A 17,662-nucleotide genomic window follows, 5' to 3' on the forward strand; every position below is an offset into this window, starting at 1 on the left:
CAAAAAAAAGTAATGAAGATATTTCTTGAATTATCTAAAAGAAAACTTAAACTAAAATAAATCTACTAGCTAATTTAATGAAATAAAATGTCACCCAAAATATTGAAACGAAATCAAAATGACAAGAAAACAATTCTCCCAACTAAATAACACTATTACAGTAGCTTAAAACTATTTTATAAAACTCAAAAGTTGTGAAAACTTTACAAACATATTTTTTTGGGAAATTTTCTTTCTTTTGTTGCAAATTAAAACACAACTTATATTCTAAAAATGAGACTCTTTTTTGAGGTTCTCAAATTCTCTTATAAAAACCTACTAAAAAAGAAATAAAAATTAAAAATATCTAAGATTAGACTAAAAAGGAAAATTAGTCAATAAGATTTGAAAATGTACCTGAGGGTAAAAATCACGCCAAGGAAATACTAACAACTTCATTGAGTTACTAGCCATCACACAGAAGAAAACATTTTTCATCACACAAATAATTACTCCCTCCGGTTCAAAATAAGTGTCCACTTAGCAATTTTCATATCCATTAAGAAAATATTAACTCATATAAGAAAACACTAACTCCTAGAAGAAAAATTATTTTGAGAGAGAGAGATGTGCCCAAAGCTCCAAGATATTAATAATACGTCAGTGACTGCAATACTTGGACATATCCCTGAGATCTTGGAGGAAATTAATGTAACGTGAGAAACTTGACAGTACGTCGGTAACTTTGGTTCCAAAACTGTAACGCTGTCTCATGTATCCATCTTATATAGACGAATTCAAAATTTAAATTGATCGACCTCCTATTATTTTATTCTGTTGCACTTCTGAAACCATGGGTTAAAGTTTTAAAACATGTACACAATCATATCACTGAAAAAAATAACAAAAAGGTTTAAAATGTCCCAAAACATATTGACAATAATTTAAACTCTCATTCCACCTAGTGGATCCTAATTGCCTTTTATTAATTTGCAGGTTAAAAATGTCATCCTTCCATTTGTTGAACCTCAGTTGCCCTTAATGTTAATTTTCGGGTTAAAAATGTCCTCCTTCCACTTATTGACCCCACTTGCCTTACGTTAAATAATTTCCAGGTTAAAAACTATTTCTCTTTAAACCAATTAAATGACTATCTAATAGATTCAAAATGATAAGAGGTCGATCAATGAAACTTTGAATTCGCCAATTAATGATAAGTGGTTAGGGGGAAAATACCTATAATTATATGGGTTTAAAGGTAATCTCTCTTGATAGTCATTAATTGAAAAATAGTAAAAAAAAAAAAAATGGTACCAACATGCAATTACAAGTTAAAATTCAATGATAACCTAAAAAAGTCTTTGGTATATATATATATATATATATATATATATATATAAATGTATAACTTAAATCCTTTAAGAATTTAGTAGCTGATGCATTAGGAAATGCCAAGTAAAAATATTTTGAAGTGTAAAACAACAGACGGATCAAACAAAAAGTGAAACAAGAACGAAAAATCTCAAAAATAATTAGTAGTAGTATAATGTATGCATGTGTGTACCAGGCCAATAGGAAGGGATAGTCGACACCAATTTTGGGACTTATAACAACTAGTAGTTGTTGTTGCACAACAAAATCTGACCATACAAGTTCAGACAAACTCTTCTCAAAACAAATATATAAGTGACTTATAACAATGACTAGAAAATGAAATAAGTATTACATGTTGTCATCTAAGCACATCAAACTAGATTTGTTCTGAATCTGATTCCTTTTATACAAGTGTTACAGACAAATTGGGTGATATCTTTAATGGGCTTGTTAATCCCTTCTAAAACAAAATAGTATGTTATATAATTTTAACCTCATGGAGTAAGAAAAAGCATTTCAAAAAAATATCTACTTAGTACTACAAAAGTTAATGCACTAGTTTCCATGAAAATGAAATTATTTCCAAAACCTAACGAAAAATCAAATCCACATTGTAATTCTCGTCGCTGACGTTGACGTACTACTAAGATCTCTTCATTTCCTGAAGAAAATTGAATCCTTGTTGGGTGACTTTGTAGATATATTGTGATCTCCCTCTATTGAGAAGCCCAAATTTCTTGTTGGTGACACAATATCACTTACTACGCTAGTTATTTATTTTTAATTAAACTTGTGCTGTAGTACTAATAATATTGTCCATCCAATCTTATATTCGCAAAATTGATTAACCCCCACCCACAAAATGCCCAAATATTAATGGGGATGGCACATAGGAAGAATATCGTAAAAACTTACTTTAAGATTTGTTTGTGCAAAAACATTTATCCTTGTTTTAATTAATATATATTCTCTAGGAATATTAGCTTGTCAACTATAGTCAAAAGCCGATCTAAAATTTAAAGTTAATGAGTACTTCGTCTTTAGGTTATGTCACTAAACCAATTACACTTTGAAATTATGAGTCCAAAATTTAATAATTTTAGAATTTTAATGATCTTTCACTAATATATCTATACAATGTGTTGAACATACTGAATTCAGTTGAACTTGTTAACTCTATATTGCATCCACCACTGACCGTAGTAAGTTAATATATTGTTTGATGCAAATACCGAAATAGAATAAATTACTACCACTGCAATACATTTAAGGATTGGGTGATATCTTTAATATGGCTTAGGCAATCCCTACCACTTAATCGAACTAGCTTTTGAGGTTAAGTTAATCTCATCCATTTCTTTACGGATTACATTGGGTATGTTGTTGATGTTGTTGTTGTTTGTTTGTTTTAATTAACCGGCAATAGTATGTTATAAACGTATTGTTGTAGATAATTTTAACCTTATGGAGTAAGAAAAAGCATAACAAAATATCTTTTTCTTAAAACAATCTTAAATTAGTAAGCTTTTACAAAAGTTAATACAAATAGTTTCCAAAATAATAGTGGCTCAAAAATTAACCTAAAAAGTCCGAAAGCTTATTTCCAAAACCTAACGAAAAATCAAATCCACATTGTAATTCTCGTCGCTGACGTTGACGTACTACTAATACTATGATCTCTTCATTTCCTGATAAGGCCAAATTAATTCCTTGTTGGGTGACTTTTTACTATGTAGTATGTACTAATATAGTGATTGATGTCCCTATTCCATGGAAATCGAGAAGCCCAAATTTCTTGTTGGTGACACACCATCACTGTACTACTTTCAGATCTAGTACTATCAAATATAAATTCTAGTAGTTGTAGACTTGTGGTGTGGTACTCAGAATATTGTCCATCCAATCTTATATTCGCAGAATATTGTCCATCCAATCTTATATTCGCAAAATTGATTAACCCCCACCCACAAAATGCCCAAATATTAATGGGGATGGCACATAGGAAGAATATCGTAAAAACTTACTTACCCTCAATGAATATATGATATGTGTTTGTGCAAAAACATTTATCAATTAATTATGATTAATTAATATATATTCTCTCGACATTAAGCTGTTCAACTATAGTCAAAAGCCGATCTAAAATTTAAAGTTAATGAGTACTTCATCTTTAGGTGATGTCACTAAACCATTTACACTTTGAAATTATGAGTTCAAAATTTAATAATTTTTAGAATTTTAATGATCTTTCAATAATATATCTATACAATGTGTTGCAAATACTGAATTCAGTTGAACTTGTTAACTCTATATATATTGCATCCACCATGACCGTAGTAAGTCAATATTGTTTGATGCAAGTACCGAAATAGAATAAATTATTACCACGACAATACTATAATGGACACAAAACAAGTCACTCGCAATACTTCGGAGGTCCATAACGGTCAACCCTATGAACTAGTGTCTCTGGTTTAAGTTTAATATTCAAAAACTGATGACATTATATGATCCTCTCCTTTAAAAGTTTAAATTATTAAAAAGAATATATTCTTTTATTTATTTAAGGTAGAATACCTTGACTATCCTTAAATTTGTCAGTATATTTTATTTAGATACTTGAAGTACGATATGTTTCAATTGAACACTTGAACACATGATAAAGTATTCTTATTAGGTATTTTCAGCTCAAATTCTGGAAAAAAATTTGTGCGTGTTTACATGTATTCATTGCATAGATAAGTTAACCATATAAAATATGTAACCTCCTCTATACATGTCAGCTTCACTTGGAACAGGCCTATGGTTTTATGACTTATTGAGCTAATTTTTATAATTAAAGGAGGCGACATATCTTAAGTCTCGCTTATCCACTCATAGTAGTAGTTGTAGTAATACTCATGGAGTTTCTTGTTCTTCGATTTTTTTTCTTTTTAATTTTTTTTTTATTACATAGAGGGTAGGGGAAGTGGAAATGGGGAAGGGGATTACAACGTGGGGATTCGAACCCTCACCAACAAGGTGAAAATTCAGGTAGCCAACCAACTGAGCTACTAGATCCCTACAGTTTCTTGTCCTTCGATGTTTGTTATTCTCCGTTGTTTCTTGTACTTCTTGTAGTTACTGTAACTTTTTTCAAATGCTTTGACATGGCTTCTTCACTTCCATTATTTCTTTTTCTGACCTATTTTGAGTTGTTGTTCTTGAGCGGAGGATCTAGGAGAAGCAACCTATCTACCTCTCAAGGTAGGGGTAAGGTCTGTGTAACTCTACCCTCCCCAGACCCCACTTGTGGGACTCCTAGGTATGTTGTCGTTGTTGTTGTTGTTGTTGTTGTTGTCGTCGTCGTTGAGGTGAATTATTTTAAGTGATTAGGATATCTACGTAATATACGCTCGAGAACATGTGCATATGTGTTTCCAAAATTTGAGCCCGAAGTTCTTGATAAGGTAATTTTTCACGTATTCGGGTGCTAAATTGAAACAGACAGTAATTCAAGTATCTAAATGAAATATATTGTCAAGTCCAAAGGGTTGTCGATGTATTACACCTTTACTTAATGATGTCGTTACACTAATAAAATACCGGGAAAGAGAGGGGGAGGGGGGAAATCAAGGGTGTATCTATGTGGAGGGCACGGAACTTATGCTCTTCTCCTTAAATCATGTATAATGATGTTATATTTCTTTAAAGTACTTGAATATACATGTATGCACTCAAGCTTAAGTGTCATATGGCACAATGATCATTGGTGCACCTCTATTAAGTGAGGTGAAGGTTCAAATCTTATGGCTATTTTGACTTTTTTTCTTCTAGAATTGGAACTACCCATTGGGAATGGACATATTTTCGATGTCCCTTATTGCTTGTTACAAACATGGTCATATCTTTTACAAAATTATTATCTCTGAATGTAGGTCACTATCAAAAGTAAAGCAAAATTATAGGGAACAGAACAAGGTAGCGTATCTTTTCACTGAGAAAGGAGTTAAGAAAACAATTTTTCATAACATTAGAATTTTAATAGTTCCTCCAGTGTTTGCAAATAAAATGGTATGTACATTTTAGGAACTACTTCAAAATGAATCTTACCTGTCACGGGCTCAACTTTTTCGGGCGTCAGCGGCACACAAACGCCCGTGAGGCGCTCATAGTCCATCATGACTACAAGCCAGCCTATCTTATTTCCCAGGTTTCTAGGCACGATCCAATGCCATGCGAAGCTCGGCCGCGAGGCTCGCTTCAGTTGTGCCGCCCGATTAATGTCGACTGACATACTAGCATACTCTTGTGGCGCATTCCCATCTGCTGGATCTCGTCCATGCGCACATCTAGGTTTGGCTACGGACATACTAGTCCCTCACCTGGACCTGAGCATAGCTATCGCGTGCACAGTCCTATCCTTGAGCTTGACACTCACTTCGTTCACGCGCGCGCCCTCGCTCGGCCTTCGCTCTGTAGGCAAAATCCAATCTCGGGCTCAGTCAAAAGTGCGTCTTTCATACCATCCTTTCGGTTGTCTTACGACCTAGCCAAATATAGCCCACGCGACAATACGTATTCTTCTACATGCTGCGGGCCGTCGCCCCACGACTACACTTCTAGGCTAACGAACCCTTGCTCGCATGGCTGAACCCTAGCCGAGCTCACAAGTTAGCTCACGAGGCTCTTGAAAGAGTCCCTCGATCACTCATTCGGCACGGAGGTCTCATTCCATCACAAGATCAGCTCGCGGGGCATAATCGTCCCATAAATCAAGCCTCCGACTACCTTGGGGCGCCCAACGCTGGCCCGAGGCCACACGCCATCCACAGCTCCCAAACTCATACGGAGTACCTTTCACACTTATTCGAGGTGCCAAGGCAAGCCCTCGAGGTTGTCCCCGAAGGCGCACACTCGTGCGGCCCAATGTCAACACACCGAGAGATGGGTAGGGCCGTCACCATGTATACCCCCCTTATATATGCTCTAAAGAAAAATACCCAACTGACCCCAGTAGACATGTTTTTGCCAGAGAATCGCAATGGGTGTTTCTCACTCATCCGAACTCCAAATGAGGTGCCTCTTGTTCTCAATTACTCCTCTTGACTTCCTTCACACCTCCATGAAGTTTCATCCCATTCCCATAATCATGGAACGAGTTATAGCCTTCGGAAGCTTCAGCTAATTACGACAATGCCACTGCTTCCTTGGCTAAGTCAAGCCCTTGGGTAAACCAACGCCAAATGACCCCAAACTTGGTGAGCATATACAAGGCCCTTCTAGGAACAAGGCTTTAACCTGAAATCCCTAGATTCCAATTTTAGCTCCAGAACGCACGACGCTGACATTCGTTGCCGTACGTGGCCGAGCCCAGGGGTAGTCCTTGGGCTTCTCCCAAGTCCTTGTCAAACATCTTTGGCACTCATGGCCTATGTCATGCAACATCTCTAGGTGGTTGTTGCCTCTTGCCATGCCCCTTTGCCCAATTGCCTACTTTAGTCCAGTGTCAGCACAGCCGCCTCGTGCTGACACTCATGCAGCCCATCAGGGATGCACTTGGCCATGCCCCAAACTCTGGGGCGCAACAGTACCAATCTGTTAAATATTAAAGTGGAGGGAAAACCCTTCCAAAATGTTCACTCTTCTCAGCTATGGGGAAAGTAACAACTTACAAATCTTACATTACACCAAATAGGACATATGGTCCCTTTATTTCATGGTTCAAAGTCCAACACAGATGATTCTTTTACAGGGAAAAATTCAAATGTTAAATGCCTGCACTATTATCCATAAGCTCTTAGACAGAGGGAGAGAGACAGGTCAACAAGAAAATGGCTTTGAAAGAGCAAATGAATAAGAAAGACTTTTCGAACTTGGTTCCCCAAGAACACATATTTTATAGTGAGTTCCCTGCCTTCAACGTTCAAATAACCCTCTTGTCCTATTATAATTATACACACAGGTACTTGCACTTTCATTAATTCAAACTTCAAAAATTCAATTTCAAATCTTAAATCTGTCCTAAACTTGCTTTAAGTATTGCCACTGCAACATTCCACAGCCTGCTTTATCCTGTTTCAGAAAAGAAGGCTTTTATATAGCATTGCCTTCATTCACAGACTAACTTTCAATTATCAAAAGCCTTTTTTGTTGATTCTTTTTTCTTTTCAGATAGGTGTTTCTTTATTGCTATAGTATTAACAAAAGGAATAAAAAGAAGAAAAAGTTGCATCTTAGGAGAAGAATTTGGAGTTTCGCTGAACATCTATAGTAAACAAACATCCCAGGTAAGTTCACTTATATATATATATTTTCTTTTTCTTGATTTGTCATTTTCTGCTGCTATGCCTTCCTGTAAAACTAAATAAAGGAAGGTTGAATTTAGTGTCAGAATAGCCAAAATTCCAGATACCTACTCACAAAGTCTTGCACCTTATTCATCATAGTGAATGTAATTGTGCTAATCATCGAAGATCACTAAGGGTGTGTTCGGTACGGAAGAAAATGTTTTCTTAAAAATAAGTGAATTTCTTACTTATTTTCTAGTGTTTGGTAAGTAAATAAAAAGTATTGTCCAGTGAGTGTGTGTGTGTGTGTGTGTGTATATATATATATATATATATATATATATATATATATATATATATATATATATATATATATATGGGACGGGGGTGGAAGAAGGAGGGATGGTCAAGGGGTGGGGGTGGGGGTGAGGAGGAGACACTAGCTTCAAATGGCACTTATGGAACTTGTTTTCCCTAGTGGGACTAGGAAAATCATTTTCCTCTTTTTAAAGAAACTTGTTTTCCTAAAAAACAACCCAACAGAGAAAAATTGGACAACATTTTTCAAGAACATTTTCCTCCATCCGAATACACTCTAAAGAGAAAATATGGCTGTGAACTAGTAATAGATTCAAGATTCTCTCCTAATGTTTACATTTTCTTCTTAAATTTCACAAATCAATTGCTAAACTGAACTGGGGATATTCTAGCATTTTGGTTTCTGGAACTCCTTTTTAGTATGCATTTTTGAGCGTACAACACCACCATTCTTTCTAATGATGGTGTCGGACCTTCTTGTATGCACATCGACTATTCCACTAGGTACTTGTTTACCAAGACAAACGGATGGGAATAAAATCTTGTCTCTAGTGAGATTTTATTTAGCCACACACCCATAAATAGTTGCCAAATGCCAATGGTGGATAGAACTCCTGTAATATTACAAAGGTACCCCCAGGAAAACTGGGGATATAATGTTGGATATATTTTAATGATATTGACATATGCATGGGGGAAAAGTGGACAGGAAAAATTGCTTTTGCTCTGTTCTAGAAGCATGCTTCACCTTCACCAGTATCTATGGTTTGTTTATGTGTCTTCTTTAAGCATAGAAATCTTCCCTTTATCATTAACAAACAAACATTTCCACCTTTTCATTGTTTACAGAGACCAAGACTAAAGTTGTTGGAACCTTTGTTCATATAAACTCTTTTATTAAGAAGCTGAAATGCCAAGATTAAGGTGAGTTCTGGGAACCATTCGAATCACCCCAACTAAGTAACATAGGGATTTTTTTCAATTCATTGTTTTTGACAGCAAAGTTTTCCGTTTCATGTCAAATAGAGGATCAGACATGCCTCAAAGGCAATCACCTCGAGTCCCTTCGCTACTCAGAACATTAAGCTCTGATTCTGATAAGAGAAGTCCTAAAGTAGGAGATCGTAAATCTCCACGAGGCGCTCAATCTGATCAACAAAATCAAAGGAAACTTGGTACAAGAATTGCAGATTTGGATACCCAACTTGGGCAAGCACAAGAAGAGCTCAAAGATCTTAAGGACCAGTTAGAATCAGTTGAAACAGCAAAAAAAGCAGCTCAAGAACAGCTTGAGAAAACCAAGAAATCTACTGTCCCGGAGCCTGAGGAAATCCAAGAAGTTGATGTTTTTGAAGTCCCAAATGGTGAAATTAGCCAGCCCATTAATGAAGATAAGCAAAAGATCACAACTTTATCACCTGTTGAACCAGAGAAACCATCACATGAGGAGATGGCTTTGAAGAATGAAGAAATAAGCTTGTTGAAAGCAAAGTTGGAAGAGAAAGAAAAAGAGTTTCAAGTATATTTCCAAGAAAATGAGAACCTGAAGAAGGAACTAAACGAAAAGACTCTGGAAATCTCATCCGCTAAAGCAAAAACAGAGGAAATGAACCTCAAGTTCAACCAAGTTACTCAAGAACTTGAAACAACCAAGAACGACACTTCAAAAATAAACGAGAAGCTCACAGTCACCGAGAAGGAAAAGGAGGAATTAGAAAGTGAGATGAAGAAACTCCGAGTTCAAACAGAACAATGGAGGAAAGCTGCAGATGCTGCAGCAGCCGTGCTGGCAGGGGAAGTGGAGATAAATGAGAGAAGGCGGCTTTCTGAGAGGTGTGGATCAATGGATTATAAGCGTTACGGTAATATATTTGAACCAACAGTTGGAGGATATGGTTGTTACATGGGTTCACCAGGTCCTATCGATGACTCCGACGATGGTTTTGGACATGTGAAGAGAAAAGGCTCCGGTATTAAGAAGTTCGGAGACCTGTGGAGGAAGAAGGGCCAGAAATAAGTCAAGACTTCTCTACAATAGTCATCCTCTATAACAACATTTCACTATAACAACCACGTTTTCTGTGGAACCGATCTTTCATGTTATGTTGTATTATATGTTCTCTATAACAAAGATTTCGCTATAGCAACAAAAAAATTATCAAAACAAACGATGTTGTTATAGGGAGATTTGACTGTATTCCCGAAAACACAAAAATACTTCTAGCAAAAATGGTTACTCACCATTTCAATTTTCTTGGCTAATTTTTGAATCTTCTTCATGACATCTAACCAATATAATATGCTGTATTTAAATTTCTAGGTTAGTTTTTTCTCGTTTCTCCCTAGCCTAGATTGATGAAGGAGACTGGAGACCTGTCATTTAGGAGTAATTGAATCCAACATCTGATGTTTTTTTGTATGTGGTGGAAGATGAGCATTTCATCTCCAGAAATACCAACATCTGATGATCAGCAATATGGTATATTCTGCATTTCTGCTACTATACACATGCAAATAGTACTCTTTATTATTTACATACACAAAATATACACACATATGTGCCTACTTCTCACGTGCAAAAGCAGGTATTTTCTTAGCAAGAAGAAATGTTGGATGCTTTTCACCCCCCCCCCCCCAAAAAAAAAAGATCTCACGAGGTTCGACAGTGATGCCTACTGGCAAATTGGTGTAGATCTGGCTTAGTCGTTCATCATTTTCACAAAATGTAGTAGATGAATGATCTACTATATAAATCATGGATGAACAGTTATTATCTAGTAGAAAGTATCCTCATAAAACAATCAAGAAACAGTTTATATGGAATATGGCATCGCATGAATTTTAGACCTTTCAACAGAAGCACATACTACAAAGGAAGATAACTATATTCCTGAAAGTTTCTAAGACCAAAATCTTGAAGTTCCAATCCAGAATTTACTCCATTGAAATGAACTAGCAGAAGTATTTCTTTTTCACCCACAATAGAGCTTAATGGATTTCTTTTTTCTTTTTTTTCCTTTTCGAAAAATGATGTATCAGCTTGTGCTCACCTCAATTATTCAACCAAGTATCCGCTACCCTCCCAGTAATACAAGTATCGGGTAACTTTGACCATCAAGACTTAGGCAGATAGGAAGAAATCACCTAAGATTTGAACCTTGGTCTCCCGCAATTTTCACCCAATTTATTGACCACTAGGTCACACCATTAGATGTGTTTATCTTGTTTCACAGTACTCATACATGATATACTACCACTCAACCACCTAGCAACGGTAAGTGTCCTACAACTGTCGTAATGGAATATACTAAAACAGACAAGACTTTAATAGAGACAGATACGAGCTATTCTAGTACCTTCTTTTTCTTTTAGCATTACCATTTGCACTACTGTAACTTCGAATCAGCTAAAAACTTTCATGAGTTATGGTCAAATTTTGCATCAAAGGTTAGCAGCAAATAGCACTCTATGACAACTATAAAACGCAAAGGAAGAATCTTGTAATGCATATGGTATTGCACAACGATAAATCAAATTGGGTAAAATACGAAAGATAGAGAATGTAAAGACAAAATTGCTTGTCCAACTTATAAAGCCAATTTTCGCATAGCAATACTTTAGAACTTTGCCATTATCAACATTTTAGATATTTTATACCTCATTATGTCACATTTCCAAGCATACCGTATATTAGAAGCACAAATAGTAGTTGGCCAATAAGTTATAGATTCAGTTTACCGAATCTTATCCAGTCCCATATTGATTTTGAAGCAGCACTAAGATTAATTAGACACTGTCTGAACACATCTACCAGCCATATGATTGGATGAAAAGCGGATAAATACACAAAGGATACAGGTAACATAATTGGAACAACATCTGGAATCTTTTTTATCAACTATCAATTTGATGTCATTCAGTTCATTAGCTATACAACATACAATTCCAAGAACCTAAAACCAAATAAGTGCAAAGTTCATGGAGCAGTCTAAAGCATCATACCAACTATGACACTTGATTGGAACTTTCATTCCCCTCTTCAATAACGGACTCCTGTTTATCGGGATGAGCCATATCATATGTTGCATGGACACCAACAAGTACGTAGTAAATTAGCATTACAGCACTGCATATGATGAACCGATAAAACGCCGCCTTACCCAAGGAACCTATCAAAAATATATTCATCCCAATTGACAATGACGGTATCCATGGAACAAGTGGCACACCCCAAACTTTAGGATGTCTTTGTTTTGGAAGTATTGCCATCCCTAAAGTGCCCAACAACCAAAAACCACCAGTTACAGTATACCCGACCCAAACTTTTTCGTTCATACTCCAAAGAACCGTTGCCCCAATTGACGAACCAATTACCACGAACAAGCACAGAAGAAATTTGACCAAATCGTACTTCAAAGTAACATCCGTAACGTAGTATCGTCTAACGAGCAACGCAACAGCCATAAGCATGAAAATGGAAAGCGTACTAAACGAGAACACGCTAGACAAGACATCCAAGCTCGTGAACAAAGCGAGAACGCAACTAGTTATAGTCGTCAAAAGAGTAGCGTAAATTGGCGTCCCTGTTTTCGGGTGAACCAAAGCGAACCACGGTGGAATCATATGTGCTCTCGCAATCTGAGTCGTGTATCGAGATTGCCCCATCGACCCAACAAGCATACTCGTAGTCATTCCCTTAAGTGCACAAATCCCCACCAAATACTTAGCCCAATTCATACCAATCCCCTCAAACGCAACCGAATACGCAGCATTCACATCCACTTCGGTATACTTAACCATCATCGTCAATGCCAACGCCATCAAACAATAAACAACAGATATCACCGACATCGACCCTACTAACCCCAACGGTATATCCCTCGACGGTTTCTTAGTCTCTTCAGCCAAATTAGCAACCATATCAAAACCCGTATACGACCAATACACAACAGCTGCAGCTCTAAATACACCACCAGCACCAAAAGGGAAAAAAGGTACCAAATTCTCACTCTTCCCATGAATAAACCCCACAACTATAATAAACAAAATAACACCAGCACTAACTATAGAACTTACCATATTCAAAATAGATGTATTTCTTGTACCAGTCATAGCAACCCCATTAGCTAATACAAGTACTAAAACAGCTAAAGGGTCTAATAAATTAAAACCATCAGCTAAAAAACCAATCTTGATTCTTAAAAAGTCAGCATCTTTACTAATAATACTAGCAAAATATGATGACCAAGAACGTCCTAAACCAGCAGCACCAACAATAGCTTCTAATAATATATTACCAGCAGCTATAAATGCAACAAAATCACCTAATTCTATTCTTAAAAATGAAAAAGAACCACCAGCTATTGGTATATCAACAGCAAATTCAGTGTAACAAAACACAGAAAGCAAAGCAGAAAAACCAGACATAGCATATGATAAAATTATACCAGGACCAGCATTAAGTCTGGTTTCTTGACCCGTTATGCTAAAAATACCCGACCCGACTACTGACCCGAACCCGAGCCAAATTAAGTCCCACCATGTAAGGCATTGTTTCATTTCATTTTCTGATTCTTTTTTGAGTTGGATTAGTTCAGATGATTCTGTGGACCGGGAAAAAACCCGGTTCTTGATTCGGGTCGGGGTTTGGGTAAGGGCGTGTTTGTATGTTGAGAAATTGTGGAAAGATGGTTCTGGGAAGAAATCCTGTTTACTGAAACGCCAGTATTGTTTTTGGGGTTTTGGTGAATCTTCCATTGTTGAAGCATTTAGTGGAGTTTTGAGATGGTGAGGATATTCTTGAATTGTCATAATAGAATAGCTGAAAAAGGAAAGTATTTTTTGGTAGAATCCCAAGAATTTAGGGGAAATTTTAGATACTGATACTTGGAATGCAATTGTTCATTGGTTCATTATCATAGTTGTATTTGGACTGATAGAGTGGCATGATTAATAATAAGAGCAAGGGTATACACGACAGTCCTTGTAACACGTTTTGCACCCATAGAGAATTTTTTTTATTTTTTGTTTCCAACTCTTGGAGCTCAATTAAATTTGGATTCGCACATAGAAGTCCACACTCCTTAACAAAGGTAATTCTGTACTCAAAGGGACTTGAGCACGAATAGAGAATTATTGAGTCCATTCTTCAAATGATCTCTTAGAATACACACCAAAGGCATCACTTAATTTTGATACAAACAAATTTCTGTACACATTCATTTATTTGTATTGGGTTAGGCCCACATTTCTGTGTATTCTAGTCGGGTCAGTAGATATAGGATGGCCCATTCATTTTGTAAAGACTAATTTATTTTCTGAAGTAAATAATATTTTCTCCTTGCTCTCTCTAGAAACCGACTCAAGTTCATCTTCATTTTGTCAATTTCATCACAGATTTGAGCAAGTTAACATGATCATTCAAGTTGTAAAATTATTCACTAAATAATTTTTGTATCTTTTTGGACAATAGGATCATCAAACTATGCATGTTTGTAACAAAGTAATACAAACGCAAAATGTACCTTTTTTTAATGGATGTTTCCATCTCCTTTTTCGGGGTCTATTTTTAGAAAAATAAGACCCCTCAATTCATTTTTAAAGTATATACTCCCTTGGTCCCATAATAAGTATTACCTTAGTAAAAAACACGCATATTAAGAAATCAATAATGCAATGTAAAGTTTACTAAATTGCCCCTATATAATAAGACAACTTACTTTTTTTCTCTTGATTAGAGCATGCACAAGTAGTAATCCTTTTGACATTGAGAATCTAATAATACCAAGTTACTTTGTGATTTTTTCAATCATCATTTAGATGTTACTTTAACTTATCATTTTTTGTCTAGGGATAGAGTTGGGAAAAACTAGCCAACTTATGTCTTGATTTCCTAAGGCGACACTTATTATGGAATAATTTTTTTTGACTAAGGTGACACTTATTATGGGACAGAGGGAGTAACCCATTATCGAGGTGCAATTTTCAATATTATGGAATTCTTGTTCATATTAATATTTTTCGTATTTAAAAATAAAGTAAAAACACTCAACGTAATATTTAAAGCTTTAAGAATAAAACAATATAATCATTCAATCGCTTTTTGGGTTGTTGGGTTTTTGGTGAATCCGAAGATGTAGATGGAATGATAGTGGCTTTGTTGAAGGAATTTAGGGGAGTTTTGAGATATTTAGGATATTATGTACTCCCTCGGTTTTATATTAGTTGTCTTGTTTAGCTTTTTAGAGTTAAGTTGAATAATATTTAGAATTAAATTGGATTAGATCATTTTAATATTTTAAAATTATAATATAAATATTCATAAACTACACAAAAAGTACTACAGTTTATAATTCTTCTCATATTATATGGTGAAAAAATATATTTTAAAATGTTGATCAAAATTTATATAGTTTGACTTTTAAAATAGAAAAGTATACAAATAATATGGGACGAAGGGAGTAATTATTGTGTGTCCAAGTGTCGTAAAGAGTGTAGTCTCTCCGGTTCAAAAAGAGTGTCTATTTAGCCATTTGCACACCCATAAGAAATACTAACTCCTAAAATAGATAATTTGACTAAAATGTCCCTAATTAAGTACGTATTGAGATTTGATCGCTTAACACATAATAAAGGCAAATTTGAAAAAATATGGTTAATTCTTTCTTTATTTAATAAGTGAACACTCTTTTTGAACCAAAAAATAAAAGCTAAATAGATACTCTTTTTTAACTGGAGGAGTATGAATTAAGATCAAATTTTGCGGAATCAATTTGCTGATTCTATGGTTGTGTAGCAATAATGCATTTTCCTCTACTAGCAGTGTAAAGGAGCCAATTATCAAGAGCGTATTTGGACGGACAGTTTGGCACAATAAGAACGAACGATTTACCCGACAGTTCTTTTCTTTTTTAATTTAAAATTGCTCGGATGTATCACGTTTTGTAGGAATAGATTATTTTTTTAGGGTACATTGAAAAATTGACTTAGGGCCCCGTCTGGCTATGAAATTGTTTGTGTTTGAAACAACAGTTTTTATTTTCAAAGTGAAAAATTTGAATTGTGTTTGGCCATGAATAAACATTGGAGTTGTTTTTGAATTTATGTGAGTGATTTTAGGTAAAAAAAAAATGAAAACAACTTTTTGGTATTTTTCAAATTCCGAAATTCAACTTTAAGTACATGATTTCCGAAATTCAACTCCTTGGAAAAAGTCGAAAATATTCATGGCTAAACGGCCACTAAATGAAAAGCTTAGAATCTTTCATAACCAACATGGCTTATACCAAGATCAATAACTATGATTAGGGGAATGTGATTTCTCTCTCCTCCTTTCTACAACGACTAATTTCCAACGGCTATTAACTCAGCAAGTGCACCACACGCTCCAAAGATGCTGGAGCCGCCGGTAGGCTTTGATCCGGCGCGTCCGGTGGGGTTTTCTCCTCCACTGGTTGCTACGACAGCTCCACCGGGAGGAATTCCTACCAAATTGACTTATGCTAACTCTATCACTGCCCCTAGCACTTCAACCCTAAACCCAATTTCTACCTAAACCCAATTTCTATAGCAAAAGACTCAATTGACCCAAAACACACCACCCACAATGGTGTGCCTGCGGTTATTTTCAATCTTAAGGATTATTATGGAATGATGGCTGAAGAATGTAGATACACCATTGTTGGGAGGTTTGACCGAATTCGATCACAATTCAAAGAGATGATAAAGCTCAAAGGATCTGCTCAAATAGGTGTTTTTAATAGCAACAACGTTGTCATTAAACTCAAAAATGAAGATGACCTCAAAACAGTTTGGTTTAGAAGAGTTATGGAAATCGATGGACAACAAATGTGGTTGCAAAAATGGTCGTCGGATTTCAAACCGAAGGAGGATCTTCCAGTTGCTCTAGCATGGGTCCTGCTCCCACAACTCCCTTTTCATCTCCATACATGGCACTATATCAAACATTTGATGAAATCAATAGGTACCCCTCTTGCTCTTGACTCTGCTACTTCTAGTTGCACTAGACCTAGTATGGCAAAAATTAAAGTTGAGGTCAATCTAATGAAAACCCTTCCTGAGCAAGTTTGGATTGGATTGGAAGACTCTAATGCTCCTCTTAGAGGTTTTTATCAAAAACTGGAATATGAGGGCGTTCCTAAATATTGTAGACACTGTAGAAAAATAAGCCACTATATGATGGAATGCAGGACCATTGATAGAAAAAATAACCCTCTAGATGTTATTACTCGTGTACAAGAAACCATGGAACCACATGGAGCTCCTAACATTGAAAAACAAAGGGATGAAGAGGAGGAAAAGAAGCAGAACAACACAGTAGAGGAGAAAGAAACAATACCTGGTGACATGTATAATAAGAATGAGGAAAAACAGCCTGAAACTGTTCAACAAAGGGAAAAGAATATTGCTGTGACATAGAAGGACAATGAACAGACCATTAGCAAGAGATTCGAGAAAAAGGAAAAAAAGAAGAAAACCAAGAAAATGCCAAAGAAAAAAAGCAAAGTGATTTTCAAAACTGTAGCACCAAAAGAAATCATAAAGAGAAAGGAAAGACTCAAGAGGTTACCTGATCAGCAACAAAAAGGGTACTATGAGAAACAAGAAGAAAAACCACCAGTCAAAGGGTGGAAAACAAGATGGTCAAGACGAAAGTGAACAAACAAATGGAAAGAATGATAATAAGGGAAAACTTCAAAAGA

The 17,662-nt window shown here is 35.8% G+C and overlaps 3 protein-coding genes across 5 annotated transcripts; 2 read left to right on the plus strand and 1 right to left on the minus strand.

The window, feature by feature from the left end:
- The first annotated feature begins 4,114 nt into the window (after nucleotides 1-4,114).
- LOC132031418 (interactor of constitutive active ROPs 4-like) lies at nucleotides 4,115-10,202 on the plus strand. 3 transcript variants are annotated; one of them, XM_059421382.1, is made up of 4 exons: nucleotides 4,115-4,386; nucleotides 7,507-7,622; nucleotides 8,790-8,864; nucleotides 8,967-10,202. In XM_059421382.1, the coding sequence occupies exons 3-4, from the start codon at nucleotides 8,851-8,853 to the stop codon at nucleotides 9,955-9,957; spliced, it is 1,005 nt and encodes a 334-aa protein (XP_059277365.1). In that variant the 5' UTR covers nucleotides 4,115-4,386; nucleotides 7,507-7,622; nucleotides 8,790-8,850; the 3' UTR covers nucleotides 9,958-10,202. The 3 variants fall into 3 exon arrangements, with proteins under 3 accessions (XP_059277365.1, XP_059277363.1, XP_059277364.1); XM_059421380.1 differs by lacking the exon at nucleotides 4,115-4,386 and adding an exon at nucleotides 6,357-7,297; XM_059421381.1 differs by lacking the exon at nucleotides 4,115-4,386 and adding an exon at nucleotides 6,357-7,236.
- A 1,536-nt stretch (nucleotides 10,203-11,738) lies between these two features.
- Nucleotides 11,739-13,959, minus strand: LOC132031419 (cationic amino acid transporter 8, vacuolar). Its single transcript, XM_059421383.1, has one exon. The coding sequence runs from the start codon at nucleotides 13,749-13,751 to the stop codon at nucleotides 11,946-11,948; it is 1,806 nt and encodes a 601-aa protein (XP_059277366.1). The 5' UTR covers nucleotides 13,752-13,959; the 3' UTR covers nucleotides 11,739-11,945.
- Nucleotides 13,960-16,592: 2,633 nt separating this feature from the next.
- LOC132032129 (uncharacterized) lies at nucleotides 16,593-17,378 on the plus strand. The gene has a single exon (XM_059421915.1). It carries the CDS (start codon nucleotides 16,593-16,595, stop codon nucleotides 17,376-17,378), a length of 786 nt encoding a protein of 261 aa, XP_059277898.1.
- The last annotated feature ends 284 nt before the right edge of the window (nucleotides 17,379-17,662 follow it).

This window comes from Lycium ferocissimum, chromosome 9, assembly GCF_029784015.1.
Source record: "Lycium ferocissimum isolate CSIRO_LF1 chromosome 9, AGI_CSIRO_Lferr_CH_V1, whole genome shotgun sequence".
In the NCBI taxonomy this organism is placed as follows: domain Eukaryota; kingdom Viridiplantae; phylum Streptophyta; class Magnoliopsida; order Solanales; family Solanaceae; genus Lycium; species Lycium ferocissimum.